This window comes from Aspergillus multicolor, assembly GCF_047715735.1.
Source record: "Aspergillus multicolor strain CBS 133.54 unplaced genomic scaffold BDW74scaffold_3, whole genome shotgun sequence".
Lineage (NCBI taxonomy): Eukaryota > Fungi > Ascomycota > Eurotiomycetes > Eurotiales > Aspergillaceae > Aspergillus > Aspergillus multicolor.
The window spans coordinates 1,072,822-1,087,072 of record NW_027395954.1 but is presented as its reverse complement, the minus strand read 5'-3'; the positions used below and the strand labels follow the sequence as shown (position 1 = coordinate 1,087,072).

Sequence of the window (14,251 nt, the reverse complement as noted above, 5' to 3'; positions counted from 1 at the left end):
TAGGGGCATACCAACCAAGCTCATCAAACACAAGTGCAAGTGAAGGACTCCGGCTTGCTGGGGTCTCCGCGAACATATACTTGCTGCGAAGGATAGGGGCATAGGTTTCGCGCCGTCCCGTTACTCCCTTTATCAGCATGCAGTGTATCAGGGGCAGTACCCTTCTCGACCCAGTCAATCAGCTGGTTGAGCGCCCCGTTCGGAACGGGACCCAAACCACCATAGCAGTGACCAACGCCGGGAGCTTCAAAGAGCCGGAAGAAGTCGTGGGCCTTGCGGTCTCGCTTCAGCACCTCCTCGTAGTAGGCGATGGTTGCCTGGGGCGGGATCGCTTCATCCGCCATCCCCTGCCATGTGATGATCTTGCCGCCGCTCGCTTTGAACGCTGAGAGGTCGGCGCGATTTGTTCCTAGCATGGATTCGTACGAGGCCTTGGACTCACGGAGGAAGTTGAAGAACTGTGTGTTGGTCATGTTGGTCGCGTCGAAGGCTGGGTCTTTGGCGACGAGGTATACGATCCAGTTCGTGAAAAGGTCGCTGCTGCAGATCTCGATGCCGCCGACTGTCTCGCAGCCCGTGGAGATGTAGAAGGACGTGAGGTCGGCATCCTTGTTCAGTCCGTAGTACCCGTATTCCCCGCCAGACCCGGACCATGCTGCCTGCACGGCCTGTACGCCAGAGGCACTCAGTGTGTGCTGAGTTCCGTTGCAGGTATACTTCTGGCCGATGAAGTCGCGGGCAGTCACATTGCATTGGCTCGGCAGGCTGATGATGCCGTCTTCTACGCCGTCGAGCGCGTCACAGGCGTTGACGGCGGCCTGGACAAAGCCTTGGACCTCACAGGATGACATCGAGATATTGTTGCGGTGCATGACCTGGCTTGGCCAGTATCCGGCAGGGATGAATGTCTCAATGTTGATCGCGGGAGCCGCGGACAGAATCCCGTCAAACGCGTCGGGGAAGTCCTGGGCCATGGCAAGACCTTGCCTGCCGCCACCGGAGCATCCGTTGAAGTACGAATATGTTGCCGGAGTCTTGTAGTAGGACTTTGTGACTTGCTTTCCGATCTTGGCCATGTCATTCGTCGCCTTGGATGCGTAGTTTTCCAAAAGGAACCAGTTCACATTGTTCGTACTGCTGAGCGCCCAGGTTAAGTCGGTCGTCACGGTCGTCACCGCTCCCTCATGGCCTCCATCGGTCGAGGCAGAGGCAAAGCCTTGGGCCACGGCGTAGGGTAGATATAAGGAGCCAATGCTGGTACTGTAACCGCCGCCGCCGAGCGCTTGGAAGCGGCCGTTCCAGTTGTCAAGGGGTAGCCACACTTGCGTCGTCACTGTATCATCCCAGCCTGGGTGGGTATAGGTCACGGTCACATTGCAGAAGCTGATGGTCAAGATGCCGCCGTCGTTGGTACCGGGGCCAAGGCCGGTCGTTGAGTAGTTATGGGCTTCATTAGCCTCCACGTCGAGGATGGCGGCGCCGGGTAGGTCGGGTGTGCCTATGGCTGAGGGAGAGCATTCGAGGGAGGAGGCAGAGGATGCTCCAAAAAGGATGGCACCAAGTGCAACCCAGGCAGATGATTTGGAAAGCATGGTCAGGCTCGGTGTTTGTTCGGATGGGATGGGTAGGAGGAAATACAAGCGAGTGAGCGAGGCCAGGGAGTTATTTATGCCCAGCGGATGGTTCGCCTGTTTCCGAGCTTCGTGAACAAGAGATGTCCCAGGTACCAGGAACGTACCCTGCCCGCATTTTCCATCGAGATCTTGAAACGGTGGCTGACAATGATGGTGAAGAGGTGGAGAGTTCGTCGTCAGTAGACGAGGAGGACCGCGTATGCACGGACCAACTCAGGACAGTGGCAACTCCCATTGGGAAGGCTCAGGGTTCCCAGCTCCCTCTTGTTCATGGAAGACTCGATCGTTCTGATTTCGAATATTGCGAAGGCCCATGCATACGGTTTGTTCTATTTTTGCCAGATTTATGCCTCCACTTTCTTTCCAGATCCTACCGATGGCGGGACTCCGCTGCTTACAAGGCAGGGGTTAGATATCGGACATGGGGATCTGGAGATGATCGGTCTCCTAGGTAGTCACCCAGACAAACCCACCTTCTTTTCGTATATCTGCGCTGCCTCGGTTGACCATGTCGTAGAAGCGCTCATTGAGCCGGGCTTTAATGCGCTCGACAGTTCTCTGAGCGTTACGTCCTTAGCCTGCTTCGTCACCAAATGCATCCAATGTACTGCGACTACAGATGCCGCAGTGACATCTCAGCAATCATAAAATACAATACAACCAAGGAGGCACTCCATGGGAGCACCACAAAATACTACGGGACCTGGACGCGGGTGAATTTAGTGTACTATCTTTTCGTGCGGACATGGCCGGTACGGACGCTCTACCACGGCTTTTTCCTTCAGTTCAAGCGCAGCCAGACGCACTACGATGGCAATGCTGACGCTGACGCAGTGGCTTGCGGATACTGGCCCAGTTTAGAACACCGTCGTCGCACACACTAGCCCGGTTGCAATTACAATTCAGGGAGGGCTTCACTATGCCAGGGAACCGATCGGCGAGTGGAAACCCCGGATACCACGCTGGAAGACCTCTAAGTCTAGCATACCTTACCAAGAAGTGTCTTAACAAACAAAACATAAAAGGCATATAGGTAAGTGTCAGCGGTGGTAAGGCCTTGCGGGTTGCGGATGCCATCGTGCTGCCCGTGCCTTTTGCCGCGGATATCAGTTGCAATATATACCGGCCGCGAAACCATAAGCCTAACATGAAATAACCTGGTTATGGCATGGCTTCTTCATCTTCCAGGTTAGGCAAGTTCAGCAAAACCTTCCCATCACTTTGCTACCCTGCCACGCTGGCTGGTGTCAACAAAAACATTCAACCATCACTTCTACTTCAAAAACAAACAAAAACATACAACAGCTGGGATTCGCATGTGGTCACCCACCATACTACTAACCAGCCGGCGTGTGGCTTAAGTACGGCTGAGCGGACGGGAAGCCCTGTTCTCCACACCCTGTGGTCGTATGTGCTTATTTTAACTATTGGAATAAATCATAATCCGGTAGAACACGACCTAAACATGCTGCAGGACATTATCCTAGACACTTCTCTTTCTCTTGGGATAAACTGTTGAGCAAGCAGACAGGTAAAGTGGTTTCTGGATGCCGCTAATTATCCGGCGGGAGCTTTGTCGAGAACGGGACCTAGGGCCTCACAAGTTGGACCAATCACAGAATTTCGTCTTCGTCTTCGAGGGCAACTATTTCTCTCGACATCAAACCCATACCGAACTTATTCTGTGAGACGTCAGGGCGTAGACGAGCGTTCGGCGACTTGAATCTCCTGGCGGCGCGCTGATCTGCCGACGCCAGCTGAGGCAAATTCCCATATAAGGATGGGGACTGTTTAGGAGCGGATGAGAAGAATTGGGCTGTGGAATGTGGTCGTTGCTGGAAATCCGGTATCGGCGGGCTCTTGCTTCCCCAGTCTGCTTGACACGTGGTTTAGTATAGAGTTCAAGATGGGCGGGGAATGATAAACTAGGCAATCGTACTTCAGAGACAAGCGAATCTCGAGCATCGGGCCGCGCAATTTCAAATCTTCATTGAGCTGTGTCGGATACATCACGATGCTCTTTAAGGCTAACTGGACGTCCAATTTGCTCGCCCTCGCCGCCCACGTATCAACAGCGAGCAGGCGAAGAGCAGATCCTGGTTTGGAATCCACGTAGGCGTGTTGAATCTCAGCACAAGATATAAAATTGGACTATATTTTCACCTTTTAATATGCGGAGCCTGGGACGGTCCGCCAGAACCTCCTTGATCTGGGCCAAGGCCAGATCTTGCAGTTCAGCCACTTGGAACCGCTCGGCGAGCGTCCACAGCTGGAAGAGATGCAGTGTCTGAGATGACTTCAGCGGCCCAGTGCTGATATTGCCGCAATATAACCAGGAGACAAAGTCGGCAAAGACATTCGGTTCATCGCTGGGGAAAACAAGCTCTCCGGTTGCAGAATCAGTACCACTGTTCTCGAGAAAGTTGTCAAAGCACGGCGATCGGCCACATAGGAGCTCAATTGGATGTCGAAGGGGACCTCCGATTTCCCGACAGTGGGGTTCACGATTCCACCGGAGAGCGTTCTGGGTATTCTGGTCAGCAGGATATTTAAGCCAATTGCAACATTCTGCTTCTCTATACCTGCGGTCTAGGTAGGTTGGCGCCATGCTAGGAGTTGGAAAGCAGCGCAAGTTCGGTCGAAGGTGATGTGGGAAAAGAGAGCTGTGGAGCAGCCCAAGATCCAAGCTTCATCGGCGCTTAATGGCCACAATATAACTGACGGAACATGATCGGCGAGAGCAAATCTCCAATAGAGAAGATCGCGACGTGTAGCTTTGACGTTGTATTTTTTTTTTTTTTTTTGAGATAGTTGGCCATCGCAGAAGAGTGCTAACGGAGGAAGCTGTCACGCAGGGAAAGCGAAGATTTAGTACTTCTCAGAAACTCGGGCTTTGCCTACTGACAACCCTTCTCAGCCACAACTCGCAACCCCAGATCAAGAGCTTCTTCAATATACAACATGAAGAGCCATCAGCACCCTTTTGTTCCAAAGATGGACCACTTTCCTCTTTGTCAAAGGCCGTTTGCTAGCATCAAACCGCGTTAGCATGACTCTTTTCTCCGAAGCAGTCGCCAACAGCAGAATGAAAGGAGGTTCGCTGTGTCTGTAAGCTGTCAACCTGAACATTAGCAAGACCCTCTATCTTCGTCCAATTTTTCAGAGTTCCCAATTTCCACAATACTTCTTCCCAGGTTCGTTAACGATACAAAACAAGATGTCGCAGTCCAGCTCAGTCTGCGCAAATTGCGGCGTACCTTCTACCCTCCAATGCGCGAGCTGCAAGGACGCACCTGAGTACGAACCCGGAGATGCAAGCAACGTCTTCTACTGCAGCAAAGCCTGCTAGACGGACTATCGCTCCCAGCATCTGGCCTACTGCAAGACCATGGCGAGGCGGAAGAAGCTTGTCCGCATCGCGGCCGTCTGCAAAGCAGCTGTGCTTGGATACCGGGAATTTGAGTACGACATTTAACTCTCCAAAATCGAGCTTCAGAGCAACACTCTGTACCTCTATGATAACCAGAGGGACCTTACTCTGCCGCCCAGGCGTGGTCCGTTTCCGGAGCACCTCACCTCGAATCCACTGCACAGAGAAGCCGCGCTTACCTGGTCTTTCTGCTGCGCCAGTCAGGCGTTGCTAAGCTGCTTTCTGAAAAAGCTTCTGGCAGGAAAGTTCGGATTGAAGGCGTGGCGCTACACTATGCATTCAAAGAAGGCCGACTTATAATACTTGCTGCCTAGGCATATCCTACAAGCTCGAAAATCTAGACCTTAACGAAAAGGAGCGTCCTCTAATAACTCTACGTGTGACCGGCCTCAATTCCCCCAGAGACTCCAAACCGGAACCCCCTATAAACGGCCACGGAGCCGTGTCAATAAAGCTCTCGTCACCCGAGGAAACCTGGGTGCTGGATGTGACCTCTGCCCAATTCGGCTTCCGAGATACGCTCGAACCGATCCGAAGATATAAAGCAGCGAGAAAATGTGGGAAAGCCGATGTCGGCTCTAGCAAGTACGTAGAGAATCTAACAACTGATATCGACAAGACAACAAAGGGCGTTGGGGCAGTGTACGCGGCCAAGGAAATGAGTGAAGCGGAACGTCCATCACGCCTGCGATTTGCTGCTTTTATGGATACGGCCGTCGACAAACATTTCATAGACGAGACGCCTGCCGAGTTTGAAAAGAAATTAAAAGACTTTAAGGGTGCATTGAAGTTGCATATGCGTATATGATTGGAATAGAGACATTCTGCGAACACTCTGGTCTAGCTTTTAAAGTCTCTCGTTTTGCAGCATCCTTCTTGTTTTGGCTATTTCGTTGAGTACTCTAGAAACATCCCATCAATCTCTTTAGACAATTTGAGATACATTAGACCCCTTTCCAACCATTGTTCGTACAACCGTCTAATCTGAAAAAAATGGGCCAGCTTTTCCATCTGGCAATTTCCATCGCCGCGTGGCCAGCATTATAAAGTTAGCATATATTCTGACTATAAGAAACATCAGTTGTGACAGTGTCCACAAGCTCGAGGTCTGAAATGGAGATGCCGCAAGATTCTGTCCGACGGACAGTAGTCCATATCCAACTGTAGCATGAAATGTATGCGAATGCTCTCGCCAGGAACCTACTAAAGGCTTCACGCTTAGCAAAGAGAGGTTATGCCAACGCAATACATTAAGTGTCAGCATTCTTGCATTTGATGGAGGACGATGTGAGATTACACGAGTGAAATTGTAGCTAATTGCTGTTTGCAGTATACCGAGAGATACGTCTATAACGAAAAGGTGCCGCGGTGCAGATTGTCTGAGCTGGATCTGTTGTGGGTACCGGTATGGGAGTCGCTCCGGATGGACCCAGATAGCAGAGACGAAGGGGCATGATCCCAGTTTCTGTCAGTTTCTGCAAAGCCTAGGGTCCTCCCTAGGCTAACCCCGCGTATGCAATGGAAAAACTTCACCTTTACTTTCTTGTTTGCATGAGCAACATGGTTCGGCTCTAATGAAGCAAAGTGAAAAAACATGGTGTGCGAAATGACATCTGGGCTTCCAAATATTAGCTAACTACAACGAAATAACAGTTATCACGATCCCAGAACTTCTCGGCTGTCCATGCAAAACCACCTATCCTAATTCGAACGACGCCGAAGCAGAGCCCAATGAACTCATCCAAGCCCTCCCTACTCAAGGCGAACCTTGGGCTTAACATCTCTCTTCTTGAAGGCAACATCAACATCACGCAACAGGGTGAACCAGTAAATCTTCTTGACAGGTTCTTTCTCTCCCGTCAGGCGAACCTCGAAGTTACGCAAGAGATGAGGGATCAGCTTGTAGACTAGGCACGTTGCGACCTAAAATGTGTCAGCAAGTGAACCAACCTGTATATGTGAAAGCGGGGGTAACAGAAAGGACAAGCTTACTTTTTTTCCAGGGCATGCAGTATCACCAGCGCCTAAGGCAAGCATGACTTTCTCCATCTGTTCCACGTTGCCGTTGTCGTTGCCTCTAAGCCATCTATCCGGATTGAAGATGTCCGCATCCGCGCCGAAAACGTACTTGTCATACTGCACAATCGCGGGGCTGATACCGACATGATACCCTCCGGGGATGCAGACACCAGCGATAGTTGCTCCGCCCGGGGAACAACTCGCGGGAGATGGTATCCGACCGCTGGGTGGAGACGCATCGCTTCTTGGATGCATGCCTTGAGATACGGTAGGGCGCAGGCTTCGTTGTACGAAATTGGGGTCTTGGGGTCGCGTTCAGCATACGCAGCATCAATTTCGGTGGTCAGTCGCTGGTAGATGTCCGGGTTGCGCATCAGGTGGTAGAGAGTGCTGGTTAGGGTTAAGTTCGTTGGCTCGGTGCCGCCAAATCTAGCCAAGACAGACATCGATGAGTATCACAGCTGGATGAAGCTCACATTGAAAAGGAAAACAGGGTCAAAGTAAATATACGCCTCACTTACAATGCAGCTAGTAGCTCCTTCTGAACGTACTCGGGCGTACAGCCAGACTCACACCCCAGAATAGCACTGAGTCCACAGAGCTTGGCGATGATGTTCGGAGTCAGTGCCCAGCAGCAGCTCTCGGCAGCGCTTGGGAATCATACGGGACAGGTCAAGGTCAAAACCTTCTATGGCCGACGTAAGAAGGCGACGGAACGTGTCGAACGAATCCCAAAATTCATAAAACTTTGCCAAGTAGTCTCTGGGCAGGGCCCCGTCGGCCGTGAGAGATGGCAGCAAGCTCTCGACTGCACCCAGCCACCACTCCAGACCACCAAGTTGTAAGACAGCGTTGAAGCGGTATCCATAGAGCATCTCACAGAGGACCATGTACACGTGCCTGCGTCGACGAACCTGGTAAGTGGCCGTGAAATCGTATATGCGGACATGGACTACTCACGTCTTCAAAAGGTACCACAGGTCCATCTTGCCCTGATACAGGGTAGAAGTGTCGTTGCGAAACATCGGTTCTTGTATATGTTTGTTGATGATGGACTCGATATCCAGGATGCTATCCATGGCATAGACGTTTTTCACAAGATACTTCTGCAGCGCGTTCCGAGTGACAACGTGTCCGGGGTAATTGATGGCGTGTGATAAGCGCCAGGCCTTGTAGAATGACGTTTGCGTTGTCAGTATATCGATGATACAAAGGGGAGGCAACATCTTACCTTCTTGAATCTGGATCCACTGCCGTAGATTATCTGGCCGCGGTCAGTATCGGCTCTCAATTCCCTGCGAGTGCACTCACCTCAATAGCATTGGGGCCTGAACAGATGATTTCGCCGGGCTGAATGCGAACCAGAGGACCTGCAGTCGTTAGCCGGCAGGAAACTGTGAAGAACAAGGCCGTACCATATTGCTTATGCAGCTCGCGATGGACATCGTCCATGTTGCCCAGGAATATCTGCTGTTGTTACCAGTATCTGCAGACGAATGCCTTGAGCGGGCCTGGGATCGCTCGCAGCGGGTGAAAAAAGCGACAATACAGGGCGTAGAAGAGGGAGCCGACAGTCATGAAAAATGTGTACCAGCAAAGCCACTGGAGGAAGTATTTTTCCAACGTGACGAGCCACATTCTGCACGCGGTGAACTTGCAAGAGTCTGGTGCGTATTGTTCGGAGGAGAAGTAGAAATGGAATGGGAAGAGTTGGTACGGAAAAGGATTCTAATGCCTCCATCCTATTCAGTGGGCGCAGCAACGGATATATGAGGAGGATCGACTTCATCTTCCTTTTGCAACTGAGACAAACAACGATCCAGACCTGGCAGATTGATTTTTGAGAGATTGGATCGTCGCCGCCAGTTCCAGCCTCGCGGATGCACCTGAAGGCAACCTGCAAACGCAGTTGAGAAGAATACCAACCTCCAACATTGTACGATGCGCACTCGTTGGTTGTTGATTGATATTTCCTTTGGCAAAACTGCAAAGACCTGGAAGCGACAATGTTGATCCCAGAAGCTCAGCGAGCGAGGACGGGAGGCGGCATGAGCAGACTTTGCTCGCTCAGACATGTCTGGGAAGGCGAGATGGACGTCCTCTGTCTGCTTCCCTATTCCCTATTCCCCTCAGGCTTTAACAACTCATGCCTGATACAAACCATTGCGTCGTGAGTAATTCTCTGAGTATATTAATACAGCTTTTGAGGACACGGCGAGAAAGCTGGGGTTGATGCCCCTCGTTGACACCATGGCAAGGATTCTAACCTGGACTGGCGGTTGAGACTCAAGGCATCATCCCAGTTTCAACACAGCCACTCGTATTCCCGGAGTTAAGTAAGTCCTACATCCAGGCAAGCCACTCAGCATATGCTATCAATGCAGAATTCTGGTCTTTTCAATTGTATGACCAACCGTCGAGTGGTTCTCAGATGGCAAACAGTCTATTAAGCGCCACTGTTCGCACCAGGGTCTATAGGACTGGTACTCGCGTCAACTACCTTCCTACAACTATTTTTTAGGCGGGTGGTTTGCTAGTCTTAAGCACGGGTTTGAGACAACTCATTATTTTCGTATACCGAACATTACGCCCGTATTCACAGCAGGGCTCCCTCGAATGCCTAGAAGCGTCACGACAAGCGTCATCCTGCAGGGATGCAATGACAATTGTTCTACCAGTGGGCTGTTAGCAGACATGCTTCTACCCGTTTGGAATTGAACCTGCAAGCTCAAGTCCGGCCCGGGTATCGTGCCCCTGACTCGGACATTACCTCTCAGCCACTTATGTCGAAGGGTCATGGATGTAGAGGTAATCCCCACTTGTTCAACGCGTGGGTATACTCTCGAGGGCGGTGGTCTATCTCAGGCTTCCTCTTAAAATAGTCATTCGCCTTCCGCAGGAATTATGCCTGGTCACGCGGATAGCTCTTGAGGTTTAAGTTCCCTCGAAAGAAGGTCACACTGCGGCTTAGAGACTAGTCTTTCGCCCAGAGAGCAGGACCAGTTCATAGGTAACTGCTCCATTGTTCCTCTTGACGATTGACCCTTATGCTGCGGCCGGCTGAAGCTCACTAGATTGCGAGGCCCTGTTCCTGCATACAGACCTAACTATCAATCGTCAGACTCGACATACTCTGTACAAGCCATGCTCATTGTCGTGGGCATTGAAAGTTAGTCGCTTTGACTTATCGATGTATCGTGGACGCGATAGTCAAAATAGCTGGAGGCAGGATCCAGTGCCGGTCATGCTAACTTTGCCACCCGTTGGACAGAACATACACAGCTGTCGTCTCTATTCCGCTGTGGAGAACACGTTCTCGTGGCCAGCTGAGCTTGGCTCTAGACCAGCCCAAGGCATGAGCTAGGCGTGGATGGCAATTCCAGCCGAGGCCAGTATATAAAGACGATGAGAGGACGGAGCTAGCTGAACAAAACCATACCCATCAAGATGGGGCTCTTCAATTTCATCTCCGAGGCTGCGAGGAAAGTGAAAGACGTGGTATGACCGAATTCTAGCGCTGCATGGTACCTTGAGTGACTGACGAACGTTATTGACAGGTCACCACTGAATCACCCATTACCAAGACGCTTACTTCTGTGGCAAAAATGTTTTCTCACGCTGTGCCGGTTGTTGGTATGTGCCCTCAATGTCTATCCTCTATTGCTAGATCGTGGTCTAATACGCTTCGCAGGTCCCGTCATTGACAGCGCTCTTCCTGCTGTCAAGCCGATATTCACTAAGGACGACTCTGTCTCAAATCGCATAGAAGACCGCGCATCGAACCAGCACACTAATAGCTGAAGGCTGATTTTCTTCTCAGCTTGCCGAGATGGAAGGGCATGGAGAGCCCGTTCATTGACAATTTTATCTTCCGAAGCCATCGCTCTACATTTGCATATCCTAACCATAGAAACAAAGCACAAATACCACCCCATCACACCCACACACGAAACACGAGAGAAGGTAAATAAACCCATCACCTCAAATCAACCCACCCCCTCCCCCAAAAGCACCCCCTAACCTCCCTAGCCCCCTTCCCCAGCATAGCCCCCCAAACCCCCGCCGTGCCAGGCGGCACCAACTCCTCAACCTCGAGAGAAACAAGCACATCAACAACCCAATCCTGACACCGGCGCTTCCCATCTCTCGGCGCCGGCTCAGCACGAATGATCTTGATGACCTGACGCCGCTGCTCCGTCGTAAGATCCGCGATCTTGGCCATCCCCTCCGCCTGGAACGAGGAAATGTCGATCCCCTCGCGCGCGTCGAACTGGTACCATAGCGGTGCGAGCGAGATCGGTTGCACGTGTAGGAGGTCGCCGTAGCTTGCGCTCGGGGTGCGCAGCAGGAAGGACCAGTGGGAGCGGCTGGTGGGGGTTAGGCCGAGGCCGGAGATTGGGAGGAGGAGTTCGTGGGTTTGGGGTTGGGTCATTGTTTTGGCTATATTTGATGTTTGTTTGTTGTATACTATGTTTGTGCAGATTGTTGGTGTTGATGTTTGAGTCTGGGATGGCGTTAGCTTGCCGGGATAGATCAGCGGGCTGGGCTGGGATGGTCTTACGACTGATTGCATGGGCCAGCTAGCGACCCTGCCAGTAATTCAAGGGTAGCACGACGCTAGGAGGCTCGGAGGATATTGATATCGTGCGTTCGCTGTCTGCAACCTTGTATATCTCCGGTGCGAGTCAAAACTTGACCGTTTGCACAGGCTACAGCGACCCAGCAGCGCATTCTAGCCTTGTCAAGGCGGGGATTGTCAGATTGATGAGATGAACTGCAATCGGATGAGGTGAGATGAAATGTGGCTCTAGCTCTAGGCATCCCACTTGGAGCCTGGTCGGGGTCTGGGCCAACCAAGCAATCGGACGAAGCGCGGGCGTGGTGAGACAGAAAGTGGAAGCGAGGGTTGTCATTGGAGTAGATCGTACTTTTGTCGCAGCCTCGTTGTGATGGTATACCGGCCTTAACAGGAACAGCAGCGAGCCGTAGTCTTTATTGAGGGTTATCTTTAGTCGTAGGAAATAAGGGAGGGGGATTTAACAAGTAACATCTACTCATGAGCCATGTCAAATAACTATCCAACGTAGATGCACAAAATATATATATCAGCCACCACATGCGCTATATTGAGCATGTATATATCCATACTCTCCCAATTCCTATCCCATCATACCAAGAGCCCTATATATCCAACTGCCCAAGTCCTCTACCTCCCACAAATCCCACTTCCGACGACCTTCGATCGCGGATACAACACCCTCGGCGAACCACCCTGCATAGGCACCGGGACCTCGCCATTACTCGAAACCGTGATATCCTGGCAAGTATAAATCTCAATGAGTTGCGTCCCGGCTGTATACCCTGTATTCTGAGCATAGAACGTCGAAGACCCAGCACCGGAGCCGGCATTAGTGAGAACTGTAATGACCTGCGACCCGTCGTAGCCCTTGCGCATGACGAGTGTGTTGGAGGTTGTGTGGACGGCGTAGTTCTATTTGCCACATTAGTCTGGGCCAGAGATCAAAAGACTGTGATGGGGTGAGGGCATACCATGTAAGAAATATAGTCACTGCTCTGGTAGATAGCATGGTTCCGGATCTGGTTCGTCACGGCAATAAACTCGTACATCTCGCTTGATGTGTCGTACCCAGATAACCAGACTGCCTCGCGGTTCGCGGGATCAGCGTTACCAGAGTAGTGCTGTTCTTGCCCCGCGTAGATAATAGGAATTCCGTCCGAGAGGATGACGAATGCAGCGACGTTCTTGGCCTGCGAGATGTCGTTTGTGTACCTGCACTTGTGGTCAGCGGTGTTTTAAATGAAGTAAGTAACTGGGAAGCCTCACGAGGCAAAGCGCGGGTTATCGTGGTTCTCGATGAAGTTGCCCAGCAGTGTTGAGTCTGAACAGGTGTACTTCACCGTCTCGATCATGTTGGCGAGCTCGCTGATGCTGCCAGAGGTAGAGCTGAAGGCCCTGAGAAGGGGATAGTAGCTTTCCACTGTTAGCGACAGACCATGGAGATGACGAGGGGTGGGGAGAGATACATAGGATAATTCAGGACCCCATCCATAACATCCTGGTACGCACAGGTATACGAGGGGTTCCCGTCAAAGATCTCACCGACAGCGTAAACACCCGCGGCATCGTTGAAGTCGCGCCAGAAGTCTTTCTGAACGTGCTTGACTGTGTCAACACGAAGACCATCGACTATCCAATGTCAGTCCAGGCCAACCATACCACACTAAAAGGATGAGAAGATCATACTAGAGTAATTCGACACAAGATCCGCAATCCAATCATACCAAATCGTCTTCACATCCTGGCGGGTGGTATCAACATCCGGCAAGCTGACAGCATTCGTATACAGCCAGCAGTTCTCAATCGAGTCCTGGCTATCATAGTTGATGTCGCATGGGGAATGGAAGTATTCTTGGCTATTGAAGGGGTTAAAGACGCTATAGTCGACCGAAGACGCGGGCGCGTCGTATCCCTGCAGATACACCTTAGTACAGGTACGTATAGCATGCGATGCCTAGGCTAGGAGACTAAGGTTATGGGGAGACTCACCATGTGATTGGCGACCACGTCGACCATCAGGTACATCCCCCGCTCGTGCAGGGCGTCCGCGAGCGCGCGCAGATCGTCTTCGTTGCCGAAGTGTGGGTTGAGGGCGTATCTACCCTATAATTAGAGGAGGTCTAGAGTTGAATATAGAAAAGGTAACGCACATGTCCTGCTGCCAGTAACCATGGTAGGCATCTCCATGTGTCCCATCCTCGAGGTTAGCAGTCACCGGCGTGATCCAGATGGCCGTGAAGCCCATGCCCTGGATGTAGTCCAGCTGGTTGATGATGCCCTGCCATGTCCCGCCGCAGTATTTCTTGTTCTAGTTAGCAGTAGCATGCAAGGCAGGCCTTGGCTGAATACGTACGGCTGCACTGGTATTGCATTCAGCCGTGGTCGAGTTGTCGGTGCGGGCGAAGCGGTCGGTGAGTAAAAAGTAGATCGACTGCGAGCGCCATTCCGCCGGAATCGCCGCCAGCGCTGCGGCTGCAAGGGAGAGAAGAAGAGCCGACCGCATCGTCGCGAGTTGATTCAAACTGCTGTGCTGTGCCTACGACAAACACTACGGGCATGGCTGAATTTATAATGGTCTACGATCGCCTG

The 14,251-nt window shown here is 51.7% G+C and overlaps 7 protein-coding genes across 7 annotated transcripts; 1 reads left to right on the top strand and 6 right to left on the bottom strand.

Moving 5' to 3' along the window:
• Positions 1-23: 23 nt before the first annotated feature.
• BDW74DRAFT_187460 (uncharacterized protein) lies at positions 24-1,592 on the bottom strand (the record flags this gene model as incomplete). The annotated part of the gene is made up of 1 exon (XM_073731488.1): positions 24-1,592. One exon carries the CDS (start codon positions 1,590-1,592, stop codon positions 24-26), a length of 1,569 nt encoding a protein of 522 aa, XP_073587841.1.
• A 1,833-nt stretch (positions 1,593-3,425) lies between these two features.
• BDW74DRAFT_174328 (uncharacterized protein) lies at positions 3,426-4,242 on the bottom strand (the record flags this gene model as incomplete). Its single annotated transcript, XM_073728007.1, has 5 exons — positions 3,426-3,507; positions 3,574-3,730; positions 3,798-4,019; positions 4,070-4,158; positions 4,217-4,242. The coding sequence occupies 5 exons, from the start codon at positions 4,240-4,242 to the stop codon at positions 3,426-3,428; spliced, it is 576 nt and encodes a 191-aa protein (XP_073587840.1).
• A 780-nt stretch (positions 4,243-5,022) lies between these two features.
• BDW74DRAFT_174327 (uncharacterized protein) lies at positions 5,023-5,872 on the top strand (the record flags this gene model as incomplete). The annotated part of the gene is made up of 2 exons (XM_073728006.1): positions 5,023-5,096; positions 5,467-5,872. The coding sequence occupies 2 exons, from the start codon at positions 5,023-5,025 to the stop codon at positions 5,870-5,872; spliced, it is 480 nt and encodes a 159-aa protein (XP_073587839.1).
• Positions 5,873-6,816: 944 nt separating this feature from the next.
• Positions 6,817-8,535, bottom strand: BDW74DRAFT_174326 (cytochrome P450; the record flags this gene model as incomplete). Its single annotated transcript, XM_073728005.1, has 9 exons — positions 6,817-6,987; positions 7,057-7,200; positions 7,254-7,512; positions 7,605-7,670; positions 7,783-7,983; positions 8,044-8,252; positions 8,315-8,347; positions 8,395-8,453; positions 8,499-8,535. The coding sequence occupies 9 exons, from the start codon at positions 8,533-8,535 to the stop codon at positions 6,817-6,819; spliced, it is 1,179 nt and encodes a 392-aa protein (XP_073587838.1).
• Positions 8,536-10,695: 2,160 nt separating this feature from the next.
• On the bottom strand, positions 10,696-11,046 carry BDW74DRAFT_146023 (uncharacterized protein). The gene has a single exon (XM_073723269.1). It carries the CDS (start codon positions 11,016-11,018, stop codon positions 10,734-10,736), a length of 285 nt encoding a protein of 94 aa, XP_073587837.1. The 5' UTR covers positions 11,019-11,046; the 3' UTR covers positions 10,696-10,733.
• A 13-nt stretch (positions 11,047-11,059) lies between these two features.
• Positions 11,060-11,515, bottom strand: BDW74DRAFT_174324 (uncharacterized protein; the record flags this gene model as incomplete). Its single annotated transcript, XM_073728004.1, has 1 exon — positions 11,060-11,515. One exon carries the CDS (start codon positions 11,513-11,515, stop codon positions 11,060-11,062), a length of 456 nt encoding a protein of 151 aa, XP_073587836.1.
• Positions 11,516-12,161: 646 nt separating this feature from the next.
• Positions 12,162-14,250, bottom strand: BDW74DRAFT_77705 (alpha-amylase). Its single transcript, XM_073733693.1, has 8 exons — positions 14,016-14,250; positions 13,813-13,964; positions 13,652-13,760; positions 13,349-13,574; positions 13,129-13,291; positions 12,929-13,075; positions 12,634-12,874; positions 12,162-12,574 (listed from the first exon to the last, which is right to left on the bottom strand). The coding sequence occupies exons 1-8, from the start codon at positions 14,163-14,165 to the stop codon at positions 12,290-12,292; spliced, it is 1,473 nt and encodes a 490-aa protein (XP_073587835.1). The 5' UTR covers positions 14,166-14,250; the 3' UTR covers positions 12,162-12,289.
• Position 14,251: the final 1 nt, after the last annotated feature.

Bases quoted from the DNA above. Each gene is read 5' to 3' on its own strand.
- BDW74DRAFT_146023 (XM_073723269.1), bottom strand. From the start codon at position 11,018: ATGGGGTGGTATTTGTGCTTTGTTTCTATGGTTAGGATATGCAAATGT.
- BDW74DRAFT_77705 (XM_073733693.1), bottom strand. From the start codon at position 14,165: ATGCGGTCGGCTCTTCTTCTCTCCCTTGCAGCCGCAGCGCTGGCGGCG. The intron at 13,761-13,812 runs GTGCGTTACCTT...ATTATAGGGTAG, and splicing joins GGTTACTGGCAGCAGGACAT to ATACGCCCTCAACCCACACT. The intron at 12,575-12,633 runs GTATGCCCTCAC...TGTGGCAAATAG, and splicing joins GTGACTATATTTCTTACATG to AACTACGCCGTCCACACAAC.